General features: G+C 33.0%; 1 protein-coding gene across 2 annotated transcripts; it reads left to right on the top strand.

Annotated features, from left to right (window-relative positions):
- Positions 1–597: 597 nt before the first annotated feature.
- On the top strand, positions 598–19,765 carry LOC145325968 (type I iodothyronine deiodinase-like). Of its 2 annotated transcripts, XM_080168993.1 has the most exons (8): positions 598–731; positions 1,303–1,389; positions 11,914–11,969; positions 14,324–14,354; positions 14,971–15,000; positions 16,262–16,368; positions 17,098–17,215; positions 17,618–17,650. In XM_080168993.1, the coding sequence occupies exons 1-7, from the start codon at positions 672–674 to the stop codon at positions 17,105–17,107; spliced, it is 381 nt and encodes a 126-aa protein (XP_080025119.1). In that variant the 5' UTR covers positions 598–671; the 3' UTR covers positions 17,108–17,215; positions 17,618–17,650. The 2 variants fall into 2 exon arrangements, with proteins under 2 accessions (XP_080025119.1, XP_080025120.1); XM_080168994.1 differs by lacking the exons at positions 598–731; positions 1,303–1,389; positions 11,914–11,969; positions 14,324–14,354 and adding an exon at positions 18,838–19,765 and having other exon boundaries at positions 14,973–15,000; positions 17,618–17,745.
- The last annotated feature ends 443 nt before the right edge of the window (positions 19,766–20,208 follow it).

Here is a 20,208-nt window from a genome sequence, read left to right as displayed (position 1 = left end):
AATATTGATATAATGTTAAGAATTACATAGTCAACATCAATAAGAGTCAATTATGCAATTTTAACAATAGATGCGGCGTATAATAGTTTATACTTATATTAAATGCTTAAAATGACCTTCATGGTGAAAAGTACAGAAGCAACACAAATATGAAATTATTTAAATATACTTATACTAAACCTTATTTTATAGTATATCATTTTAATGTATTTTTTTATATTGGAAAAGGAATCTACTACTACTAAAACATGAATTTGCAAGTCGACATAAACTTTATACTGTGACATTTTTTGCGGACTTGAGTTAACACCTCATAACAATAATACGTTTAATTGGTCAGTTGTATTTGAATTGCCGAAAGTGTACACAGTTTCCCCGGTGTTTCCTCATTTACTACTAGCTAAAAAAGCTTCAAACTTTCAAAAAATCTAAATTTGAAAAATTAAAATTTTAAATGTATAATGTATGTATAAACCATTTGGAAGTTTGAAGCTGTTTTAGCTAGTAGTAAATATTGAGATAGGATAAGGAAACACCGAGGAAACTGTGTACACTTTCGGCAATTCAAATTCAACTGACCGTGTAAATACATATATAGTCTAAAACAAGTTTTCAAACAGTAAACAACACACTAATGAAGTTGGAAGACAAGCAAATGTGAATCTTATAAGATGGACTTTATAGTGAAATGTGTAAAAAGTGGATTCCAAATTGTATTAGTTCCTATAAAGGTATGTGTTTAACCGGCCTTTTTAGTAGCGAAGCTGCTCTATAATTTGAAATGTCCGTCTGTCTTTATGTATATCTGAAACGTTTTTAAGGAATCGTGATTTTCTCAGCTCCTTTAAAAGATAGAAGGCTCATTCCCATCAATATGGAGCATAATTAAGCATAAAACATCGATAGCAGTCGGACTGCTTTTAAGCAGCTTTTTAGCCGTTTTTACTTTTTACAGCTTACTTTTTACGTGAAACTTACCAATCTAAGATTGACCAAAAGATTCTCACCTCCAATCTCCGTGTGCATCTAAATCCTGACTTCAGAGAATCAGGGCTACATACATAAATACATACAGAATAGTTATTTATCACATCGTATTATAAACATCTTTCTGCGGATATTAAAATGAACAAATATACAGGGTAACAAAAATGGTTTCAATATTATGATAGTACATTTTTATATTCGTAGAATACTGTATAAATACGAAACATGATTTTTCTACACTTTCTAGCCAATCATATTATTATTGGTCCCTATAAAGAAATTAGTTGTTATATATAAAATGTATACTTTTAAAAGGTTGGAGCTTTACTGCCCCTAAAGGCTACAGCATGGCTAGCTCCGGATTTATTAAACAAGACTATCGTCACGGAAAAAATGAAAAAGGTAAAAAAATTAGTAAAAGTTATAGGAAATTAAATGCCCAGTTCACAAACAACTTTTAGAGGTCGACCGATTTATTCTGTAAGTCAACCTAAACAAGTACAACTAACAAATGCCTTTATAAAATCGATCGACCTAAAATTTCCAGAGGTCAACCTTTGTCTTTTGTGAACTAGGCTGAAGTAATTTTATGACATAGTGATTTATTCTCAAAATTGTTGATGTTTGCCATATTGATCATATTGATTTGACCAGGGAGGTAGTAAACATTTAAATTACACTGGTGTCCAAACATTCGGTACTATTTTATATACTAGCGGCTTTGCCCCTAGCCTCTAGGGGCTTTGTCCCAAGAGGTATAATTACATCTTTTATTACCTGGAGAGCCCCCCACTCTAACACTATTTTAAATAATTTTCAAAAAAGTAGTGGGAGGATTTTTTGTTTTTTGGGGGGTTGGGGGTGTCCCACCCCCCCAAGAAAATAGCCTAAAACTACCGTAGGACCAGTAGGTATATTCCCTGAAGAGTAAAATCCGATCGGTTCAGTGGTTACCGAGATCTTCAGGGACAGACGGACAGACAGACAGACGGACGGACAAACATCATTCTACTTTGTATTATAGATTGATTGATTTGTTCCAAATAGAAGTGTTCAAAACTTTTAAAACAATAATTTCAATTTACAGAGTGGCAAAATTTCATGCAAAATTTGTTTATAATCATTGGGGATGTAAATCGAATAATCGTTCATTGTATTTTTCCCTTTAGATCTTAATAAACTCTATACATGCCATGGAAGATCAACTGAAAATTGATTACCCATTTGTTTCCTAATTTCCGAAGTTGTACACAGATAACCCAACTATTGCAAAAGCTATTTTCAGCTACCCCAGCCGACAAATTTGCGAAATTTTCGCCAACTTTCGCAAATAAATTGCGAAAAAATGGCGAATTCGCGAAATATTTGCGATTATATGTTGCGAAAATTAGCGAAAGTTTGCAAAATCGCATATTTTGCGAAACCTTGCGAAATCACGACAAAACATGCAAAAAAAAATTAGCGAAAATGTGCGAAAATGCTTTTTTTTGGCGAATTTTTTTGGGTTGCTAAAATATACAAAATCGCAAAAAAAAAAATTAGATAAAAGTTGCAAATTCGCAATAAATCTTAAAATGTGCTAAAACTTGCTAATTCACTTAAAATGAAAACTTCCAAATTACCTATCTTGCTAATAATTGCTAATGATTGCAATTTAGCACTAATTAGATTTATTCCCAATCTTGCTAATTAGTAAGTTTTAGAAAATTTTGAGATATAGTGCGATTTTGCAACTTTTATCATAGCTTTATATTTGCGATTTTGCATACTTTATCAACCCTAAAAATTTGCCAAAAAAAAAACTTTTTCGCTTATTTTCTCCCTAATTTTTATAATTTATAATCTTGCTAATTAGCTAGTTTATCACATTTTGATATTTAGTGCGATTTTGTATATTTTTGCCAAATTTTTCAAAATTCCCAATCTTAATTAGCAAGTTTAGCATATGAGATTAAGTGCGATTTTGCATATTTTCGCCAATTTTTGAAAATTTTCAATCTTAAGCTAATTAGCAAGTTTAGCATATGAGATTAAGTGTGATTTTGCATATTTTTGCAAATTTTTGAAAATTTTCAAGCTAGCTAATTAGCAAGTTAAGCATATGAGATTTAGTGCGATTTTGCATATTTTTGCCAATTTTTTAAATTTTCAATCTTGCTAATTAGCAAGTTTAGCATATGAGATTTTGTGCGATTTTGCATATTTTTGCAAATTTTTTTAAATTTTCAATCTTAAGCTAATTAGCAAGTTTAGCATATGAGATTAAGTGCGATTTTGCATATTTTTGCAAATTTTTGAAAATTTTCAAGCTAGCTAATTAGCAAGTTAAGCATATGAGATTTAGTGCGATTTTGCCAATTTTTGCCAATTTTTTTAATTTTTAATCTTGCTAATTAGCAAGTTTAGCATATGAGATTTTGCATATTTTCACCAATTTTTTAAAAATTTTTAATCTTGCTAATTAGCAAGTTTAGCAATTGAGATTTAGTGCAATTTTGCATATTTTCCCCAATTTTTTAAAATTTTCAATCTTGCTAATTAGCAAGTTTAGCATATGAGATTTAGTGCAATTTTGCATATTTTTGGCAATTTTTAAAATTATTTTAAAATTTTCAATCTTGTTAATTAGCAAGTTTAGCATATGAGATTTAATGCAATTTTGCATATTTTCGCCAATTTTTTAAAATTTTCAATCTTACTAATTAGCAAGTTTAGCAAATGAGATTTAGTGCAATTTTGCATATTTTCATCAATTATTTAAAATTTTCAATCTTGCTAATTAGCAAGTTTAGCATATGAGATTTAGTGCAATTTTGCATATTTTCGCCAATTTTTTTAAATTCCCAATTTTGCTAATTAGCAAGTTTAGCATTTGAGATTTAGTGTGATTTTGCATATTTTCGCCAAATTTTTTTAAATTCCCAATTTCCCTAATTAGCAAGTTTAGCATATAAGATTTAGTGCAATTTTGCATATTTTCGCCAATTTTTTAAAATTTTCAATCTTGCTAATTAGCATACATATACATATATTAAAAACGCCTAAAAAAAAAGTTTTTCTAAAAAGTAAGAGACACCTAGCGGCAAATATTTGAACTATATAAAGTAAAAATTTGTTTAACTCTATTTTAAATGTGCAATGGAAAATACAGCTCTCCACAGTTTTATACAAAGGGAGGGAGGGGACATTGGGCTGTTTTTTACACTAGTCCCCAAAGTCTTAGTATTGTTCCTTGGCTTAACAACTTTAGGGACTTGTTGAATTTTCATTGGTTGTGTTATTAAGTTGAGTGTTTAAACATTTCCATCACGAAAACTAATCTACAGAAGAGGTAATTTTGTGTGTCACCATTAAGGATATGCAAATCCATTTAGATTTTATTGAGAACATTTCCCGTTAGATAGACAATTGATGTTTTTGGGTATTAATAGGGATGATGTGAATTGTCTTTCTTATATACCCATTATTTAGTTCAAAGATGAAAACGCACGAGCATTGTCGGTCAAATATGCGCACTAGACCAATAGCAGTTACATGAGGTGCATGTGAGAGCATATGAGCGGTCAAACTGGACACGTAATAAACATGGAGGGATTGGGGATTGGAATTTAAAATATGCTGCTACCCAAATTTTATAAAACGTTTGCTCATTTTGGTTGGCTTTTAAAAGTTGGATACTTTTCTAAAATTTATATAAATATTTATCTCAAACTAAATCAAATACAGGATGCTTAACATTTGAAAATTAAAAAAACAGTGGTGCTTCGCTGATAACTTTGTGTTTGTTCGTTAAGATCTCGGTAATCATTAAACTGATTAAGTAATTCATTTTAGGGAAGCTTCCATAGGTCCGTTTTTAAGCAATTTTAGTTTATCATCTTATCTTGTTTAACTCTATAATCAAGTCCTAAAAATGTAAGTATGTCCAGAAACATTATCCCGTATCAAGCAGTTTTTGAACAAATTTACTTACAATTTTGCTTCGACTGTTCGATTCTTTTATATTCTGATTATTCAGTTCAGACACTATACAAGTGTTAATGTCCGTTTGTCCTACCGTTTCAGTGCTTCGCTTTTATGGATGTTGTCATCCTTGTTAAAGAGCAATTGAAAATTTAATGCAAACTCAGGGATCTAAAGTGATAAGACATTGAATGACAAAATTACCCCTTATATTATCAAAATTAGTGGCTGAAACGTTTGAACACTTAACTTAATTAACCAACCAATCAAAATTCTCCAAAGAAAAAAAATATTACTATAAATATTATAAAACTTTGGGGACTAGTACATTAAACAGCCCAGCAGAGCAGGCCATGATCAGTTGGCAACCCCATGGTCCAAGAATCATGGAGGCTTACTTCAAATCCTCAGATAAAAACATCAATCTGAGAATAATAGTAGCATATGCTCCTACAGAACAAGCAGAAACAGAGGTCAAAAACGAATTTTATGACCAGCTTGACTCTGTATTTAAGAATGGTCATAAAGAAAAGGACCTGACCATGCTCCTAGGTGATTTCAATGCTCAAGTGGGGAGTAATAATGAGAATTTAGAAGAAGTCATGGGCATTTATGGCCTAGGCTTAAGTAATGGCAAGGAAAATGACAATGGTGATAGACTTGTAAGTTTTTGTACTGAAAACAAACTTGTCATTGGTGGAACCATCTTTAAACACAAGAAGATTCATACTGCCACCTGGAGATCACCAGATCAAAGAACCTTTAATCAGATAGATCACATCTGTATATCTAGACGTTTTAAAGGTTCTCTCCTTGATGTCAGGGTTGAAAGAGGACCTGATGTTAATTCAGACCATTATCTTCTATCTTCTAAAGTTCGGCTTAGATTTAAAAAGCAGGACACAAAGCCTAACCCCAGGAAAAAGTATAATTTAACAACCCTTCAAAACTCTGAAAAGCTACAAGAGTTTAAGCTCACTCTAAAGAACAGATTTGAGTTGTTGACTTTTCAAGAGGATGATGGAGTTGAAGATATTTGGCAAGGTATCAAAAAAGTTTATAATGATACTAGCCAAGAAAAATTAGGTTTTAAAAAGGCTAACCAAAAGCCGTGGATCACTCAAAGATCCATTGATCTCATGGATCAAAGAAGAGAGGTAAGACAAAAGACACTCTCCAGAAACTCTCCAGAAGATAAAGACCTGTATAAGATGCTCAGCAGGGAAATCCAAAGAAGTGTCAGAATTGACAAAAAAGAACACTTGGAAAACCTTGCTATGCAAGCAGAAAATGCTTTTAATCAAAATAGAATGAAAGATGTCTATGAGATTACTAAGAGCATTGCAGGTAAAGTACACAAATCAGGATCACACATCAGGGACAAGGATGGTTCACTCCTTAAAACTGATGAAGATATTCTAAATAGATGGGCAGAGCACTTCACTGAACTGCTGAATCTTCCAGTTCCAGAGGAAGAAACTGAGATTCCACCCTCAGATGCACTTGACATTGACTGTCGAGCGCCAAATCTATTGGAAATCAAGGAGGCCATTAAAAGTTTGAAAAATAACAAGGCCGCTGGACCTGATAACATCCCAGCTGAGGTCATAAAAGCAGACCTAGATACATCTGCTGAGGCATTCCTACCTCTGATCACAAAAATATGGAATGATGAGTTATGCCCAGAGGACTGGAAGAATGGACATATCTCAATACTAGCCAAAAAAGGAGACTTGACCCAATGTGGAAACTACAGAGGGATAATGCTCCTTTCAGTACCTGGCCGTATCCTTAGTAAGATTCTTCTTAATAGAATAAAGAAGAAGGTTAATGAAAAGCTAAGACCTAATCAGGCTGGATTTAGACCAAACCGTTCCACTATTGATCAGATAACCTCTCTAAGAATCATCATAGAGCAATCCAAGGAATGGAACTCTGAGCTTTTTGTAAACTTCATTGACTACAAAAAAGCATTTGATTCTTTAGACAGAAGATCTCTCTGGAAAATCTGCCGACACTATGGCATTCCAGAAAAGATAATCAATATCATTAAAGCTATCTATCATAAAGGAGGTGGAAATGTAATGTATAAAGGTAAACTATCAACCTTTTTTGAGATTGTAACAGGCGTCAGACAAGGATGCCTTCTTTCTCCCTTCCTTTTCCTCCTTGCCATTGACTGGATCATGAAGAACTGTGAAAGTAATGATGGCATTCGTTGGGAGCTATTTGGCAATCCCAAATATTTAGGAGATCTGGACTTTGCTGATGATATCGCTTTGTTAACAAGCAATAGAAGTCAAATGCAAAGAAGGACTAACAGGATAGCTGAAACTTCCAAGAAAGTTGGACTAGAAATAAATGTTCCTAAAACCAAAATACTCAGATTAAATGCAAATTCCCAAGAACCAATTACTATTGGAGACCAAATTCTTGAGGATGTAGACTGTTTTGAGTATCTTGGAAGTAAAATTGATGAAGCTGGAGGCACTTTAACAGATGTTAAAGCTAGAATTAACAAATCTAGGACAGCCTTTGCCAGCCTGAACAAAATTTGGAATTCAAACAACATCTCCATAAAGACCAAGTTAAGACTGTTCAAGTCAAATGTTCTCTCTGTTTTGCTGTATGGGGCTGAAACTTGGTTCCTAAACACAGCAGTGGTCTCCAAGCTACAGACATATGTCAATAAATGTCTAAGGAGAATCCACAAGATCTTTTGGCCAAATAAGATCACAAATGCTGAGCTTCTAGAGCGCAGTGATATGTCAGACATTAAACTGACAATAAAACAGAGAAAATGGAGATGGCTGGGGCACACTCTAAGGAAAGGGCATGATGATATAACCAATCAAGCCTTGACTTGGAACCCCCACGTAGGAAAGAGGAAACCAGGTAGACCAAAAACAACCTGGAGGAGGGAACTCTTAAGTGAACTGAAAGAAAAGAAAATTCCATCTTTCAGCAATGCCTCAAAACGTGCCCAAAAAAAGGAAGATTGGAGAACCATTGTGCATGGCCTACGTTCTGCCGAGAACTAAAAGGCAATGATGATGACATTAAACAGCCCATTGTCCCCTCTTTCTCTTCAAACTTTTCCAACAAATAATCTAATTGTTCATAAGGGGTAATTGTCAAAAAAATCAATCTTTTATCTTTTATAAGAGCCGAGAAAATCACGTTTCCCCCAAACTAAGACAGACAGACATTTCAAATTATAGAGTAGCTTCGCTACTGATAAAAAAAACAACAATAAATATCAGAGAGAGAGAGAAAGGGGACAATGGTTATATTACACTGGTCCCCAAAGTTTTACAATAACGTTTTCTTATTGGTTGACTTAAAATCTTTGGGGACTTTAGTGAATTTTGATAAGTTGGTTTATCAAGTTGAGTGTTCAAACTTTTAAACCACAAATTTTTAATCTACAGAAGGGGTAATTTTGTATATCAATTTATCGGCCATTTTCCTATCCCTGTATAACATACACTTAATCATAGAGTAGTTGCATTTATTCAATTGTTCATTAAAATTTTTCCAGTTTGGCTTAAAAACTGACTATTATCCCCTTGACTAGAACCGGTTCTATGTTCTGAAGCTTAAGATCTCAATAACTACTGAACCGATTGGGCTTTCTATTTCAGGTAAGCTTAATATTTGTCTTGTGATAGTTTTAGGCTATTTATTTAAGTCGTGGATTGGTTTTAGGCTATTCTATTTTAAGTCTTGGGAAGGTTTTAGGCTTTTTAACTCTCCCCTTTGAATACAGAGCCACTAGAAGCTAGGGGCGTAACCGCTAGTATTATATAATGGATTATTATTACATGGATTTTACACAAGATTATCATGTTCTTTAATAAATTGAAACTATTAGCTGGCTAAAAGAACAAACGCTCTTATCCACCCACTTTACCCCACCCCTCCCCTCCTACTGGAAGAACAAACTAACAAATAAATGATATTCAAGTTAGTGAACCATTCAATGAAAATTCAATAAAAGTAACTTATATAGTTAAAAATTTTCTAAGTTGTACCTACGTACTACAGGAATCACCTTGCAAAGTTTTAAATCGATGGGACAATTCTAACCTGCCAAAATTGACGAAAAATATGACAATTCTAACTACTTAAATCTATAATACAAAGTAGAACGATGTCTGTCTGTCCGTCTGAAGCTTAAGATCTCAGTAACCACTGAACCGTTTGGGCTCTACTCTTCAGAGAATATACCAACTGGTCCTGAGATGGTTTTAAGCTATTTTCTTGGGGGGTGGGACACCCCCACCGAATGAAAAATCAGGTTAATCAAACATCTTGGTGCTAAGCCCCTAGAGGCTTTATATATCCTATTATATATAGTAGTAAGCGTTTTTTGTCTGTCCCGAAGGATCTCGCTAACCGCTAAACTGATATTGTTCCCCTTTACAGTGAAGCTTCTTATAGGTCCTGGTAAGGTTTTAAACTATTTTTGGAGAGGGTGTCTTCACTTCCCTCCTCCCAAAAAAATATTTTTAAAATTCTTTTTAAACTAAATTTTAAAAGTGATAAGGTCAACTTTTCCCCCTCCTACCAGTGCCCCTAGAGGCTTCTAGGGGCGTAGCCGCTAGTCCTTTTATATAAAGTAGTAAGCGTTTTTTGTCTGTACTGAAGGATCTCGCTAACTGCTGAACCGATTTTGTTCTCCTTTACAGTAAAGCTTCTTATAGGTCCTAGGAAGATTTAAACTATTTTGGGAGAGGGTGTCTTCACCCCCCTCCCCCTAAAAAATATCTTTATCTTTTTGAAACTCAAATTTTAAATGGGATGAGGTCGACTTTTCCTCCCCCTACCTTAAGTAAAGTGCCCCTAGATGCTTCTAGGGGCGCAGCCGCTAGTATACATATATAGCAAAGCTTTCTGTCCCTATAGGTTGAAATCTTTATTTTCATCAAATCCTAAAAGGTATAGATTATTTCATTGTTAGATTGTTGTCCGCGGATAGTAAAATGAAAACTTGTAAGATTAACTCCAGTGTTATTGATTTTATTTTACCCTATGCGGAAAAGTGTTTATTGTGATACATGACCCAAGAACCGGTTCTAATCCAGCATAAATTTATCAGATTCAATACCATACCGGTTAAATATTTGTCTGTTCTTGTATATGGAAATTTACGGATAATTAAAATTGACATTGAATTTGAAATTCACTTAATATAAGGTGTAGAAAACAGGGATCTAAAGGGATAAGACAATGGCAAATGAATTCATGTACATCCTCAATGATGACACACAAAATTACCCCTTCTGTAGATTAGAATTAGTGATTGAAATGTCTGAACACTTAACTTATTAAGGCAACCAATAAAAGTTCAATAAAAGTCCCCAAAGTTGTAAATCCAACGAAAAATACTAAGACTTTGGGGACTAGTGTAAAAAACAATGTCCGCTCCCTCCCTGTGTATAAAATTGTGGCGAGCTGTTTTTATATTTTTTCCATTTGATATTTAAATTGGATTTCAACAAATTTATACTTCATATAGTTTTAATTTTTGCCGCTAGATGTCTCTAACATTTTAGAAAATCATAATTTTTTTTGGTATTTTTGATATAAGTATGGTTGTTTAAAAATTAAATAAGTATATCATATTTATAATAATTTCCTATTTCATTTTTTTCCGGTATTTTGAAATTTTTTGTAAGAAAGAATAACAAAATCTGAACAACAGACAACAGTATACAAAATTTGAAATTTTTAGTATATGATGGAAAGTATTATAGCCTTTGTCACCGAAGAATAAGTATAAGAGTTTCTCATTACTTAACTTCTGAACCAGAGGTTAAAGTTAAGCATATCTCAAGTAAAGTAATATGAATCCGCCAATATTTGCAAGGAAGATTAGAAAAACATTGGCGAATTTGCAATACTTCTTGAGCCAGAGCTTACAATGTTTAGTTGAAATATGACGTAAAATTTTGTGAAAAATGTGCAAATAAACATACGGATCCGCTGGGTTGTTTAGGAGAATGACTGCTAATTTGCAATGATACGTAAGCTAGAGCTATAATAATAGCCGCGAAAATAAATAGACAAAATTCGCGAATTAGCAAGAATTTGGAGGGAATAAAATAGAGAAAAGCCGCAAATTCGCAATGATTTGTAGGAAAAAAGAGAACAGCCGCAAAAATAAAAAGATAAAAGTCGCGAATTTGCAAGAATTTTGAGGAAAAATATAGAGAATATCCGCAAATTTGCAAGGATTTCTTGAAAAAAAGCCGCGAATTCGCTAGTTTTATCTGCGAATTTTTTGCGATTTATAAAAGGCGAATTTATTAAGGTGATGACGAAGAATCGCAAATATTTTGCGAAAAATGCTAATTCGCGAATTTTCTCTATTTTTTTTTCGCTAAAAATTAGCGAATTTGCATATTTTCGTTCTCTCAAAAATCTAATTAACACAGTCGCAATTATTAGCAACTTTTAGCTTGCTAATTCACAATTTTTAGCAACTTTTAGCTTGCTAGTTCGCAATTTTTAGCCTTTACATTTCGCAAAATTTTCGCGAATTCGAAATTTTTCGCAAAAAATACAAAAATTTTGCTAAAAACTGCTAATTCGGCTTTAATCCCTTGCTAAAGTTCGCGATTTTGCCTGGCGAAATCGCAAATTTGTCCGCTGGGACTCTAGTCAAAGGGAAAGGCTTTTTACATTTACAAAGCGATTTATACATTATACATTCAAAATTTTAATTTTTCAAATTTCGCTTTTTAAAAAAAGTTTGAAGCTTTTTTAGCTAGTACTGAATATTGAGATAGGATGAGGGTGATACGTACAAAATCGGAAACTAAGATTCAGCTGAACCTATGGAAAGAAATATTATGGGAAATATGTTGAATAATAAGAGGGCACAACAAAGACAGACATGCCGACACAGTTCACTTTAAAAAATGCTTTGCTACTACTAATACAACAAATTCTATTTAGGATGATTCTCCAAACCCTGAAAATAAAGAAGGAATTTTGAAATTTCTTACTTCTAGGTAGTATATATCTGTTACTTGGGGCCCTTCCTCCGATTTGAATTGTAGTTTCAAAAAGAAAAAAATTTTTTAGGTGGGGTGAATTTTTTTCTAGGCACGGTTAGGCCCTCAGATGTCAAAACTTTATTTTAGTGTTTGGCCAAAATGACTTTGCAATTGTATCTGTAAGTACGTCTAATAACACCCTTTGCTATTTTTAAAATCCTAGAAAATTTTTTTTGCAAGAAAATTGCATAAATTCGCAACCTTTTTTAGAACCACTACATAACTCGAGTTTTAAAACTTTTTATATAAAATCCTTTTTACAAAAAATATCAATAATTACTTAAAATTAAACCTGAAAGAAAAAAAATCTCATTACACGTGTTAATTTGCATGTTTTAGGTCTTTTTTTGAGGAAAGTATAACTTCCACATTTTTGACAATAATTATATTTTTTAACATTTCAAAGTAAAATATAATAAAACTTAAACGATTTTTCTTGAATTATCAGTTGAAAATTTCATCAAACATGCAATTTAAGTGATGAAAATTTAATAAAATCATTTTTTGAATGTTTAGAATTACCAATTTTCTACATTTAAAACAAAATGTTAACAAAATTTAAAAACATTCTAATATATAACTTTAAAAATCAATAACATTTTATAAAATGATGTTTTAAAAAATAAATCATTAAAAGGTATTAAAATGCATTTTAAGTTGCTTAAAATTAAAACGAGAATATCTTTTTACACTTTATTCTTTGTAATAGAGATTAATCGTCATTTGCTGAAAATGAAACATTTAATAAACTAATTGAATCTTTTTGTGACCATATTTAAAATTTTTAATTTTTACACTAAGGTGTTTTTTAATAAAAATCTTTGTTAATTTCTGTTTTACGACAAAAAAAGAAAGGGACTTTTTTACAATTTCTAGGTTATCTTATGCAATTTAAACTATATAATATGAAATAAATTTTAGTTGTCTTTCTTTTGAGCCACAAAACACTGTAAAATGTAACATATATGCAAAAATAACAATTTTTTTAATGAATATTATAATATCCTTATATGACATTGCGTCAGAGCTTATTCTTTAGATCATATGTTCATGAAAAGTAGCCATAACTTGGAGGGTTGCGCTATTTATTAGAATATTAAATAAACTTGAATGGTAAAAATATTAGCATAACCTTTGTCAATTCAAATGCTTTAGGTATATGATTCGGAAAGTTAGTTAAAAAAGAGAGAACTTGCTGTGTATACTGTTGAAAGACTTTCAAAAATGCGAATTACAAAGCAATCCTAAAAGATCGGGCCGTAGGCGAGTCTTAGTTGATTGGGGGGTATGGGGGTTTTCTGATAGCAAATATTGCGTTATTGGTATACAAGGTAAAAACAACATTTTAAAGAAATTCTTTAAATAAAACCCAACGTGTATTGACAGTACAAACATCTTAATGCTAGCAGACATATGTTTATCAACATTTGCAGAAAGCTATTTCCACAAGAAAAATTATTCAGGTTTCTACTTCACAATTTTAAATATTTCTTTTTGATAAAATGTTTGACATATATCGTATAATCATTTACCAAAAATAATATTTTGATAATTTAGATTTCAGAGAAGATTAATCCTTTCAAAAAACTAAGACGACATTTTACATCTTCTGTCATGACATTTTAGAAAAAATATAAAAAACCAAAATTTAGTATGAAAACTATTTTCATCGATTTTTCTGAAGGTATTATCGTATTCTGTGGCTTTGTTATTATCATTTACTTATATCGAAAGTGCCAAACATTGTACCCTAACTTATTCATTTAATAAAAAACCAGCCGTGTAGGGGCTATTACTCAAGGTAAGGTGGTGGTATCTTCCCCCATAATAGTTATATACATTCTTAGGACCTATGAGAGGCTACCCTGTAAAGGAGATCTATATCGGTTCAATAGTACGAAATCCCCCCCCTCCACAAAATTTTAAAAAGGGGTGTCATTTCTTCATTTTTTACTTTAGGTCAGGTTAGGTTATAGGTATTGGTTACAGGATTTCACTGCAGGGTTAGAGCTTTCCGCAGGGATTGGGCATAAAACACAATGTCCCCCCCTTATTCTTTTTTTTTTTTAAAACCACCTATACGCCTATTATTAAGTTTTGTAAACTAAAAAATAGGTTGAATTTGGTAGAATATGCTAGTGTTGGCCAAACGCTGCGGCTAGGCAGGCTAGGGTGCCGAGCGCTTCGGCTAGGCAGGCCAGGGGGCCGAGCGCCGCGTCCAGGTCATAGTTTTGTGAGGGGGGGGGGGGGGGGCTACCAAAATTGAAAAAAATCCTAAGAGGATAATACCCATTTATTTTATATTTTAGTGATTCCATTTTTATGCTTTACAAAATGAGCCACAGTGCCTTCTAAGGTGCTTTGACTTAAGTGTCTGAACCTAAATTAGGACATAGTGCATTTCATTACCCTAGGTTAGGTAACTTTATTTCACTTTTCAATAAAATCTAAAATGCAGCAGTTTTTGAGAAAATTAAATTTGAAAATTTCAAGTTCAATTTTCACCCACTAGGAGTTACCGTATAATCATAACAAGAAAAGCAAAGATTATTTATTTTTAATTTTGAACAAGTTTGCTCTAATAAATTTCTTCATAAAACCACTCCTGAAGTGATGTAATTAATGGCTATTTTTATCAATTGCTTTGCTAAGGTCACAGAAATTCAGCCTTAAATAAATCATATATAGGGAGGTTTTATGACTGACTTTATAAAAGCAAAGTTGTTCAAAATATTAAATAAATAATCTTTGATTTTCTTGTCATGATTATGCGGTAACTCCTAGTGGGTGAAAATTTAACTAGAAATTTTTAAATCTAATTTTCTCAAAAACCGCTGCATTTTAGATTTTTTTGAAAAGTGAAATGAAGTTACCTAACCTAGGGTAATGAAACGCACTATGTCCCAATTTAGGTTCTGACACTTAAGTCAAAGCACCTTCGAAGGCACTGTGGAGCATGAGAGATATATGGAACAAGTCTACTAAGGTAAAATTATTTTTCTCGTATTCATTTGAATCCGGTGGATCGGAACCGGTTCTCATGAATACGAAAAAACTATGTCTAGCATAGTATTATATCCAGTTTTCTACGAATATAGAAATGTACAATCATAAGATTATAATCTTATAATTGTACATTCTATATCCGCGGAAAGCCGTTTATAATACGATACGAGAAATAACTATTCGCGTATTCATTCGAATCCGGTGGATAGGAACCGGTTCTCATCCATACGAAAAAAACTATGTCTAGCATCGTATTATATCCAGATTTCTACGAATATAAAAATGTACAATCATAAGATTAAAATTAGTTTTTTAGCCCGTGCCTTCGATTAGTTTTAATCTCATAATTGTACATTCTATATCCGCGGAAAGCCGTTTATAATACGATGAAAGAAATAACTATTTCAGTATGACTTTTTACCGACGATTACTAGCCGCCTAATAAGAACCGGTTCTAAGCCATGTTTCATGTTGAAAAAAACAATAAATACACATTAAGCTATTTTTATTAGGTTAGGTTCAATGAATATATATTTTCTCCTTAGTTTTGTATTCAAAATCCACAAGTAGCGAAGCTCCATAATGATGAAGGGATATCGGGAAAAAAATTAATATAGAGCAGTGTCATACAATAAACTTTAAATTGTATAAAATAGGGAAATCATCAAACCTCAATTCATAGACAAATCTTAATGATACTTGATGGAAATATGGAGAACATGTGCATATTCAATCCCTGATAATTTCAGCCGTAAATCCTGAATAGGAATCGATAAAAATATGAAAACCTAAAAATCTAGGAATCGATCTAGCACCCCAATTAATAGAAAAATCTTAATAAAACTTGGGGAAAATATGTAGAATATAAAATTAATTATTCCCTGGAAATTTCAGCCCTGTATCTTGAAAAGGTGTTGAGAAAATCAAGAAAACGTAAAAATCTTTGCCAAGAATGGTTGCATCCAATTGTAGCTAAGCTGTTTTAAATTATAAGCAAAATTTACGAAATGTATAAGAGCCCATAAGGTAGAGAAATTAAATTTGAGTTTTGTCACTATTCATTACATACAGAACAGACATACATATAAGAAAATTTAATAGAACAGCTTACTATTAAAAAGAATAATTCAAAACCAATTTTTATAAATTTGTCTATTTATATTATTTTCGTTATTTGTTATCTTAGTTAAGTTTAGATCCCAGATTATATTTATAATTCTTGTTTATCATTCCATTTTCAGGGAAGCATAGCGCTGGATGCCAAGGTGTATGACCTTGCCTCTTGTGAATGGGTCAACCTGCTTAGCTTTGCTAAACCTGGAAGGCCGCTTGTACTCAATTTTGGAAGGTGAGGGTGCAGGACTCGGCAGCCGCGCATAAGACTCATATTTTAAATTCGCTTGCGTGCATATAAAAAATGCGAAAAGATTGTCTGTTAAGGAACAGGTTTAGGCAGCTAGATTTTATAGTTATAATATGACAACTTTACTGAGGATTACACGGGGCTTTCACGTGGCTGCCGAGCCCTGGTGAATGACAAGAGAATTATCTACAAGCACTGCAGCATTAACAAACAAACATTTCATAAATATGTAGACATTAAACGAATCATATTATAAGCAGTTTTCCGCGAATAATAATATGAAAATATACAGAATTTTGCTTCTTCTTTGTGTGCCCTGAGAAGCCGAAGGCTTTAGCCAAAAGAACAGGATCCATTTCCGTATGGCTTCGAAACCGATTTGTATCCGCTGGATTAGAAGCCATACATAGCATCGTATTACAGACAATTTTCTACGAATATTAAAATAAAATCATAGAATTAATACCAGTTTTGTTACACTTAAGGGGAAAGCTGTCTATAATACGATGCGATAAATAACTATTTTTTGTGTGGAAAATTGAATAATCTATTTGAGACGATACATGATTTTTCAGTATGGCTCAGGACTGGTTATAAAAGCGTCTCTGATATAATCGTATAATGGATCAATGAGTGCAGAGACTGTAATATGGATGGACAATCTTTTAGTAGAGGAACAAAATTTTTTAAAGAAAATAATTGAATTATTCGTAGTTGTACCTGACCTCCGTTTATGGAGCATCTTGATGATTTTGGAGCCTTGCGCGTAAAATTCCAGGATGCCGCGGATTTTGTTACTATTTACATCAGTGAGGCCCACCCAACTGAACAGGTTAGCAATATTGTGATTTTTCCCGGAGGAGAAAATACTACTTCGATCCCTTATTTTCAATTAATCTGAAATATATGGGCCCTGCAGGATCATACCTGGAGCCTGAAATTGACTTAAACACCTTGAACACTCAGTTATAGCCCTCTACCTTTCATACACAGACAATGAGATAGAAAAAAACCGAAGAGGGGCGGCTTTCAATGTCGCCCCCCCCCCCATCTGTTAAGGGTTAATATTACAGATAGTAAGGGGTAGCTTTTCTAACAATCAATTCTACAAAAATCACGAAACCACTTAAAGTAATGTAGAAGTATATTTTGTTTTTAATGTAATTTAATTTTAATCCGCCGAATATCCGGCCCAACCCTCATCGGTTTAGCTAGATCTTATTTTTCACCCTAGGGAATTGATGCATGGGAGAATTATAATCTTCGACAGCACAGGACAATGGAAGATAAAATTGAAGCAGCCAGAATTTTGAAAAAGGAAGCTGGCAAAAACCTGGATGGTTCTCCTATTCTTGTGGATAGGTAAGATCATAATCAATTCAAGATATTTTAATTATCATTATTTTAGGCATTAGTAGTTGGGTACGATTTAGAAAGCGTAGCAACTCTATAACCGTTATCAGAATGTCCGTACGTACATTTAAAACATGTTGATGTTTAACTTTTTTGACAACAACTTAAGATACATTTATTCTGATTTTTGGAATGACTGTTCATAAAACAATAAGGTATAGTTACCGAGGCATCTCTTTTCTGGATTTTTTGTGATTTCTCTTGGGGAGGTGGTGGTACCCTCCCCCAAAATAGCTATAAACCTTCCCGGGACATGTGAGAAGCTTCTCTGTCATGTTAAGGAGAACCCGATCGGTTCAGTGGTTAGCGAGATCCTTCTGTACAGATAAACATCCTGTTACTTTATCATAAGGATTTACGCAATTGTGCAACAAAGAGAGAGGTAGCTTTCGCAGAATTCCATAAAGGTGTGTGTTGTAAGACTTTAAAATAGAAGTAGAACTCTAAAATTTGGCATGGTAGTTGCTTTAATGGGATATGACACTGACTTGTGAAAAAACGGCGGTCGAACCGCCGCATTTTTCTCGTGTTTTTTCTCCAATTTTAAATCATTTGAGACAACTTCTATTTTAAAAAATTTCCCCAATATTTTCACCTGAAAGTGTCACAACTTAAGGTCAACTTTGTTTGTTATATTGTTAAAGTACTCAGTGTAGAGTCCAGGTAGGACCATTGTCAGAGGTTTACAGAATCATATGTTAAAATAAATATCTAGTCTTTTCTTAAAACTGTTCAAATTCACTGGTTTGTCTTAAAAGATTCAAATTTATGTAATTAAGCGAGAAAGAGCAAAAACAAATTGACGGGATATACCAGTTTTCGGTAGCAGCGATTGTTTTGCAGCCGTTTCTTCACAGTTCTAAACCACACATCTTCACCGAATCCTGTAAAAGCTACCTCTCCATTTATCAGTTTTGTTATGACTTACAATTCGATGTTCTACTTATTAAGATCTTTAAGAGTAATTGTTCGTTTGTCCAACCCTCTGATTTTAGAGCTTTGCTTATATGGATGTTGTCAACCTTGTTTTTGTATTTCCAGTATGTGCAATGAAGCGGAGAAGAACTACTCAGCCCTACCAGAAAGATTGTACGTCATACTTGACAACAAGATTGTCTATGCTGGGGATTTAGGACCATTTGGCTATTCCATCAAAGAAGTGGATCAATTTCTTCAAAAGCTTAATTAGATTTTCCTCAAAGTTTCGGGAATAGTCCCTTTCGTAACATCGCCCCATAAGGAGCAATTCGTCGTATTTTTAAAACGGCTTTTAATAGGTTATTTTAGGTTAGGTTATATTGGGTTAGGTGATTGCCCCACAGGGGTAGGTAATTTGCCCCGCAGGGGCTAGAAATAGGAGAGAAGCTACTGTGAAAAATACAAAGAATCGCCCCTTAAGGTGCGATGTTACGAAAGGGACTATACCAAAGTTTCTTGTTTAGCACCAGACCCCCCTCCCTTCCTTTCAACTAAGTTAAAAATAAGGGGGTAGGAGTAGTATACCGTTTTTTACTGTTTGTCAGATATTGGTTAGCCCCGCTGGCAAGGACGTCCAAGGGGGGCAAAGTGGTGATTACCCTCCAAACGAATTTGGGGGTGCCGTAGGGACCCCAATTGTTTTTTTTATTTCCCTCTCCCCCATTTAAGATTTACCACCCCCCCCCCAAAAAAAAAAAAATAAAAAACCTTGGACGCCCGGTAGACACATTGAGGGAAAGCACAAAAATAATTTTGCCTTTAACATTTTCATTAGTCTTAATTATAAATTTTAATTATGGTAAACATTGTAGCAGAAAAATAATGCACTACGAATCATTAGGTAGTTAATGAAAGTAGTCAGCAAAAAATATCCCAAACTGATCATTTTGTTTTTGTATTCTAATGATGAAATAATTTGAAATTCTTATAAGAATAATTTATTTCTGATGAAATTAAACAAAAATAAAAATATATGTTGGAGAATTTAAAAGGTTTCTTATTAATTTAAAGCTGCGAAGCTACGCTATAATTCTAAATGCCCGTCTGTTAAATTCATTGAGAAGAAAACTAGATTTTCTTGCCTGTCAACCAAGATAAATGGCTGAAATATTTTGAGCAGACTCCTTATATCAGCTGTTATTAAAGATTGATTGCCAGAATTATTTTGTATAATAAATTATGTCTGTCTGGTATTCTCACATTTTCCTTCCGTCTGCTTGGATTTTCAGTTTTCATTCATTTAATACTTATATTGGCGGGAACTTTCGTTTAATGAAATCTTCCAATTTTTAACATTTACACAACAGCCTGCTTTATTGCATCAAGATCCATGACAGATCTATATAGGAAATAAATGTCTATATATGAGCTCAAGTTTTCCAAGCGATAAATGTTTAAAACTCATAGTGCTCCAATAATCCATAATAAACTCTA

The sequence above is a fragment of the Acartia tonsa genome, chromosome 8 (assembly GCF_053477335.1).
Source record: "Acartia tonsa isolate MP-2025a chromosome 8, ASM5347733v1, whole genome shotgun sequence".
Lineage (NCBI taxonomy): Eukaryota > Metazoa > Arthropoda > Copepoda > Calanoida > Acartiidae > Acartia > Acartia tonsa.
This window is presented reverse-complemented; position numbering and strand designations above follow the sequence as displayed.

Bases quoted from the DNA above. Each gene is read 5' to 3' on its own strand.
- LOC145325968 (XM_080168993.1), top strand. From the start codon at position 672: ATGGACTTTATAGTGAAATGTGTAAAAAGTGGATTCCAAATTGTATTA. The intron at 732-1,302 runs GTATGTGTTTAA...TACTTTTAAAAG, and splicing joins TTGTATTAGTTCCTATAAAG to GTTGGAGCTTTACTGCCCCT. The intron at 1,390-11,913 runs GTAAAAAAATTA...AATTCTATTTAG, and splicing joins TCACGGAAAAAATGAAAAAG to GATGATTCTCCAAACCCTGA.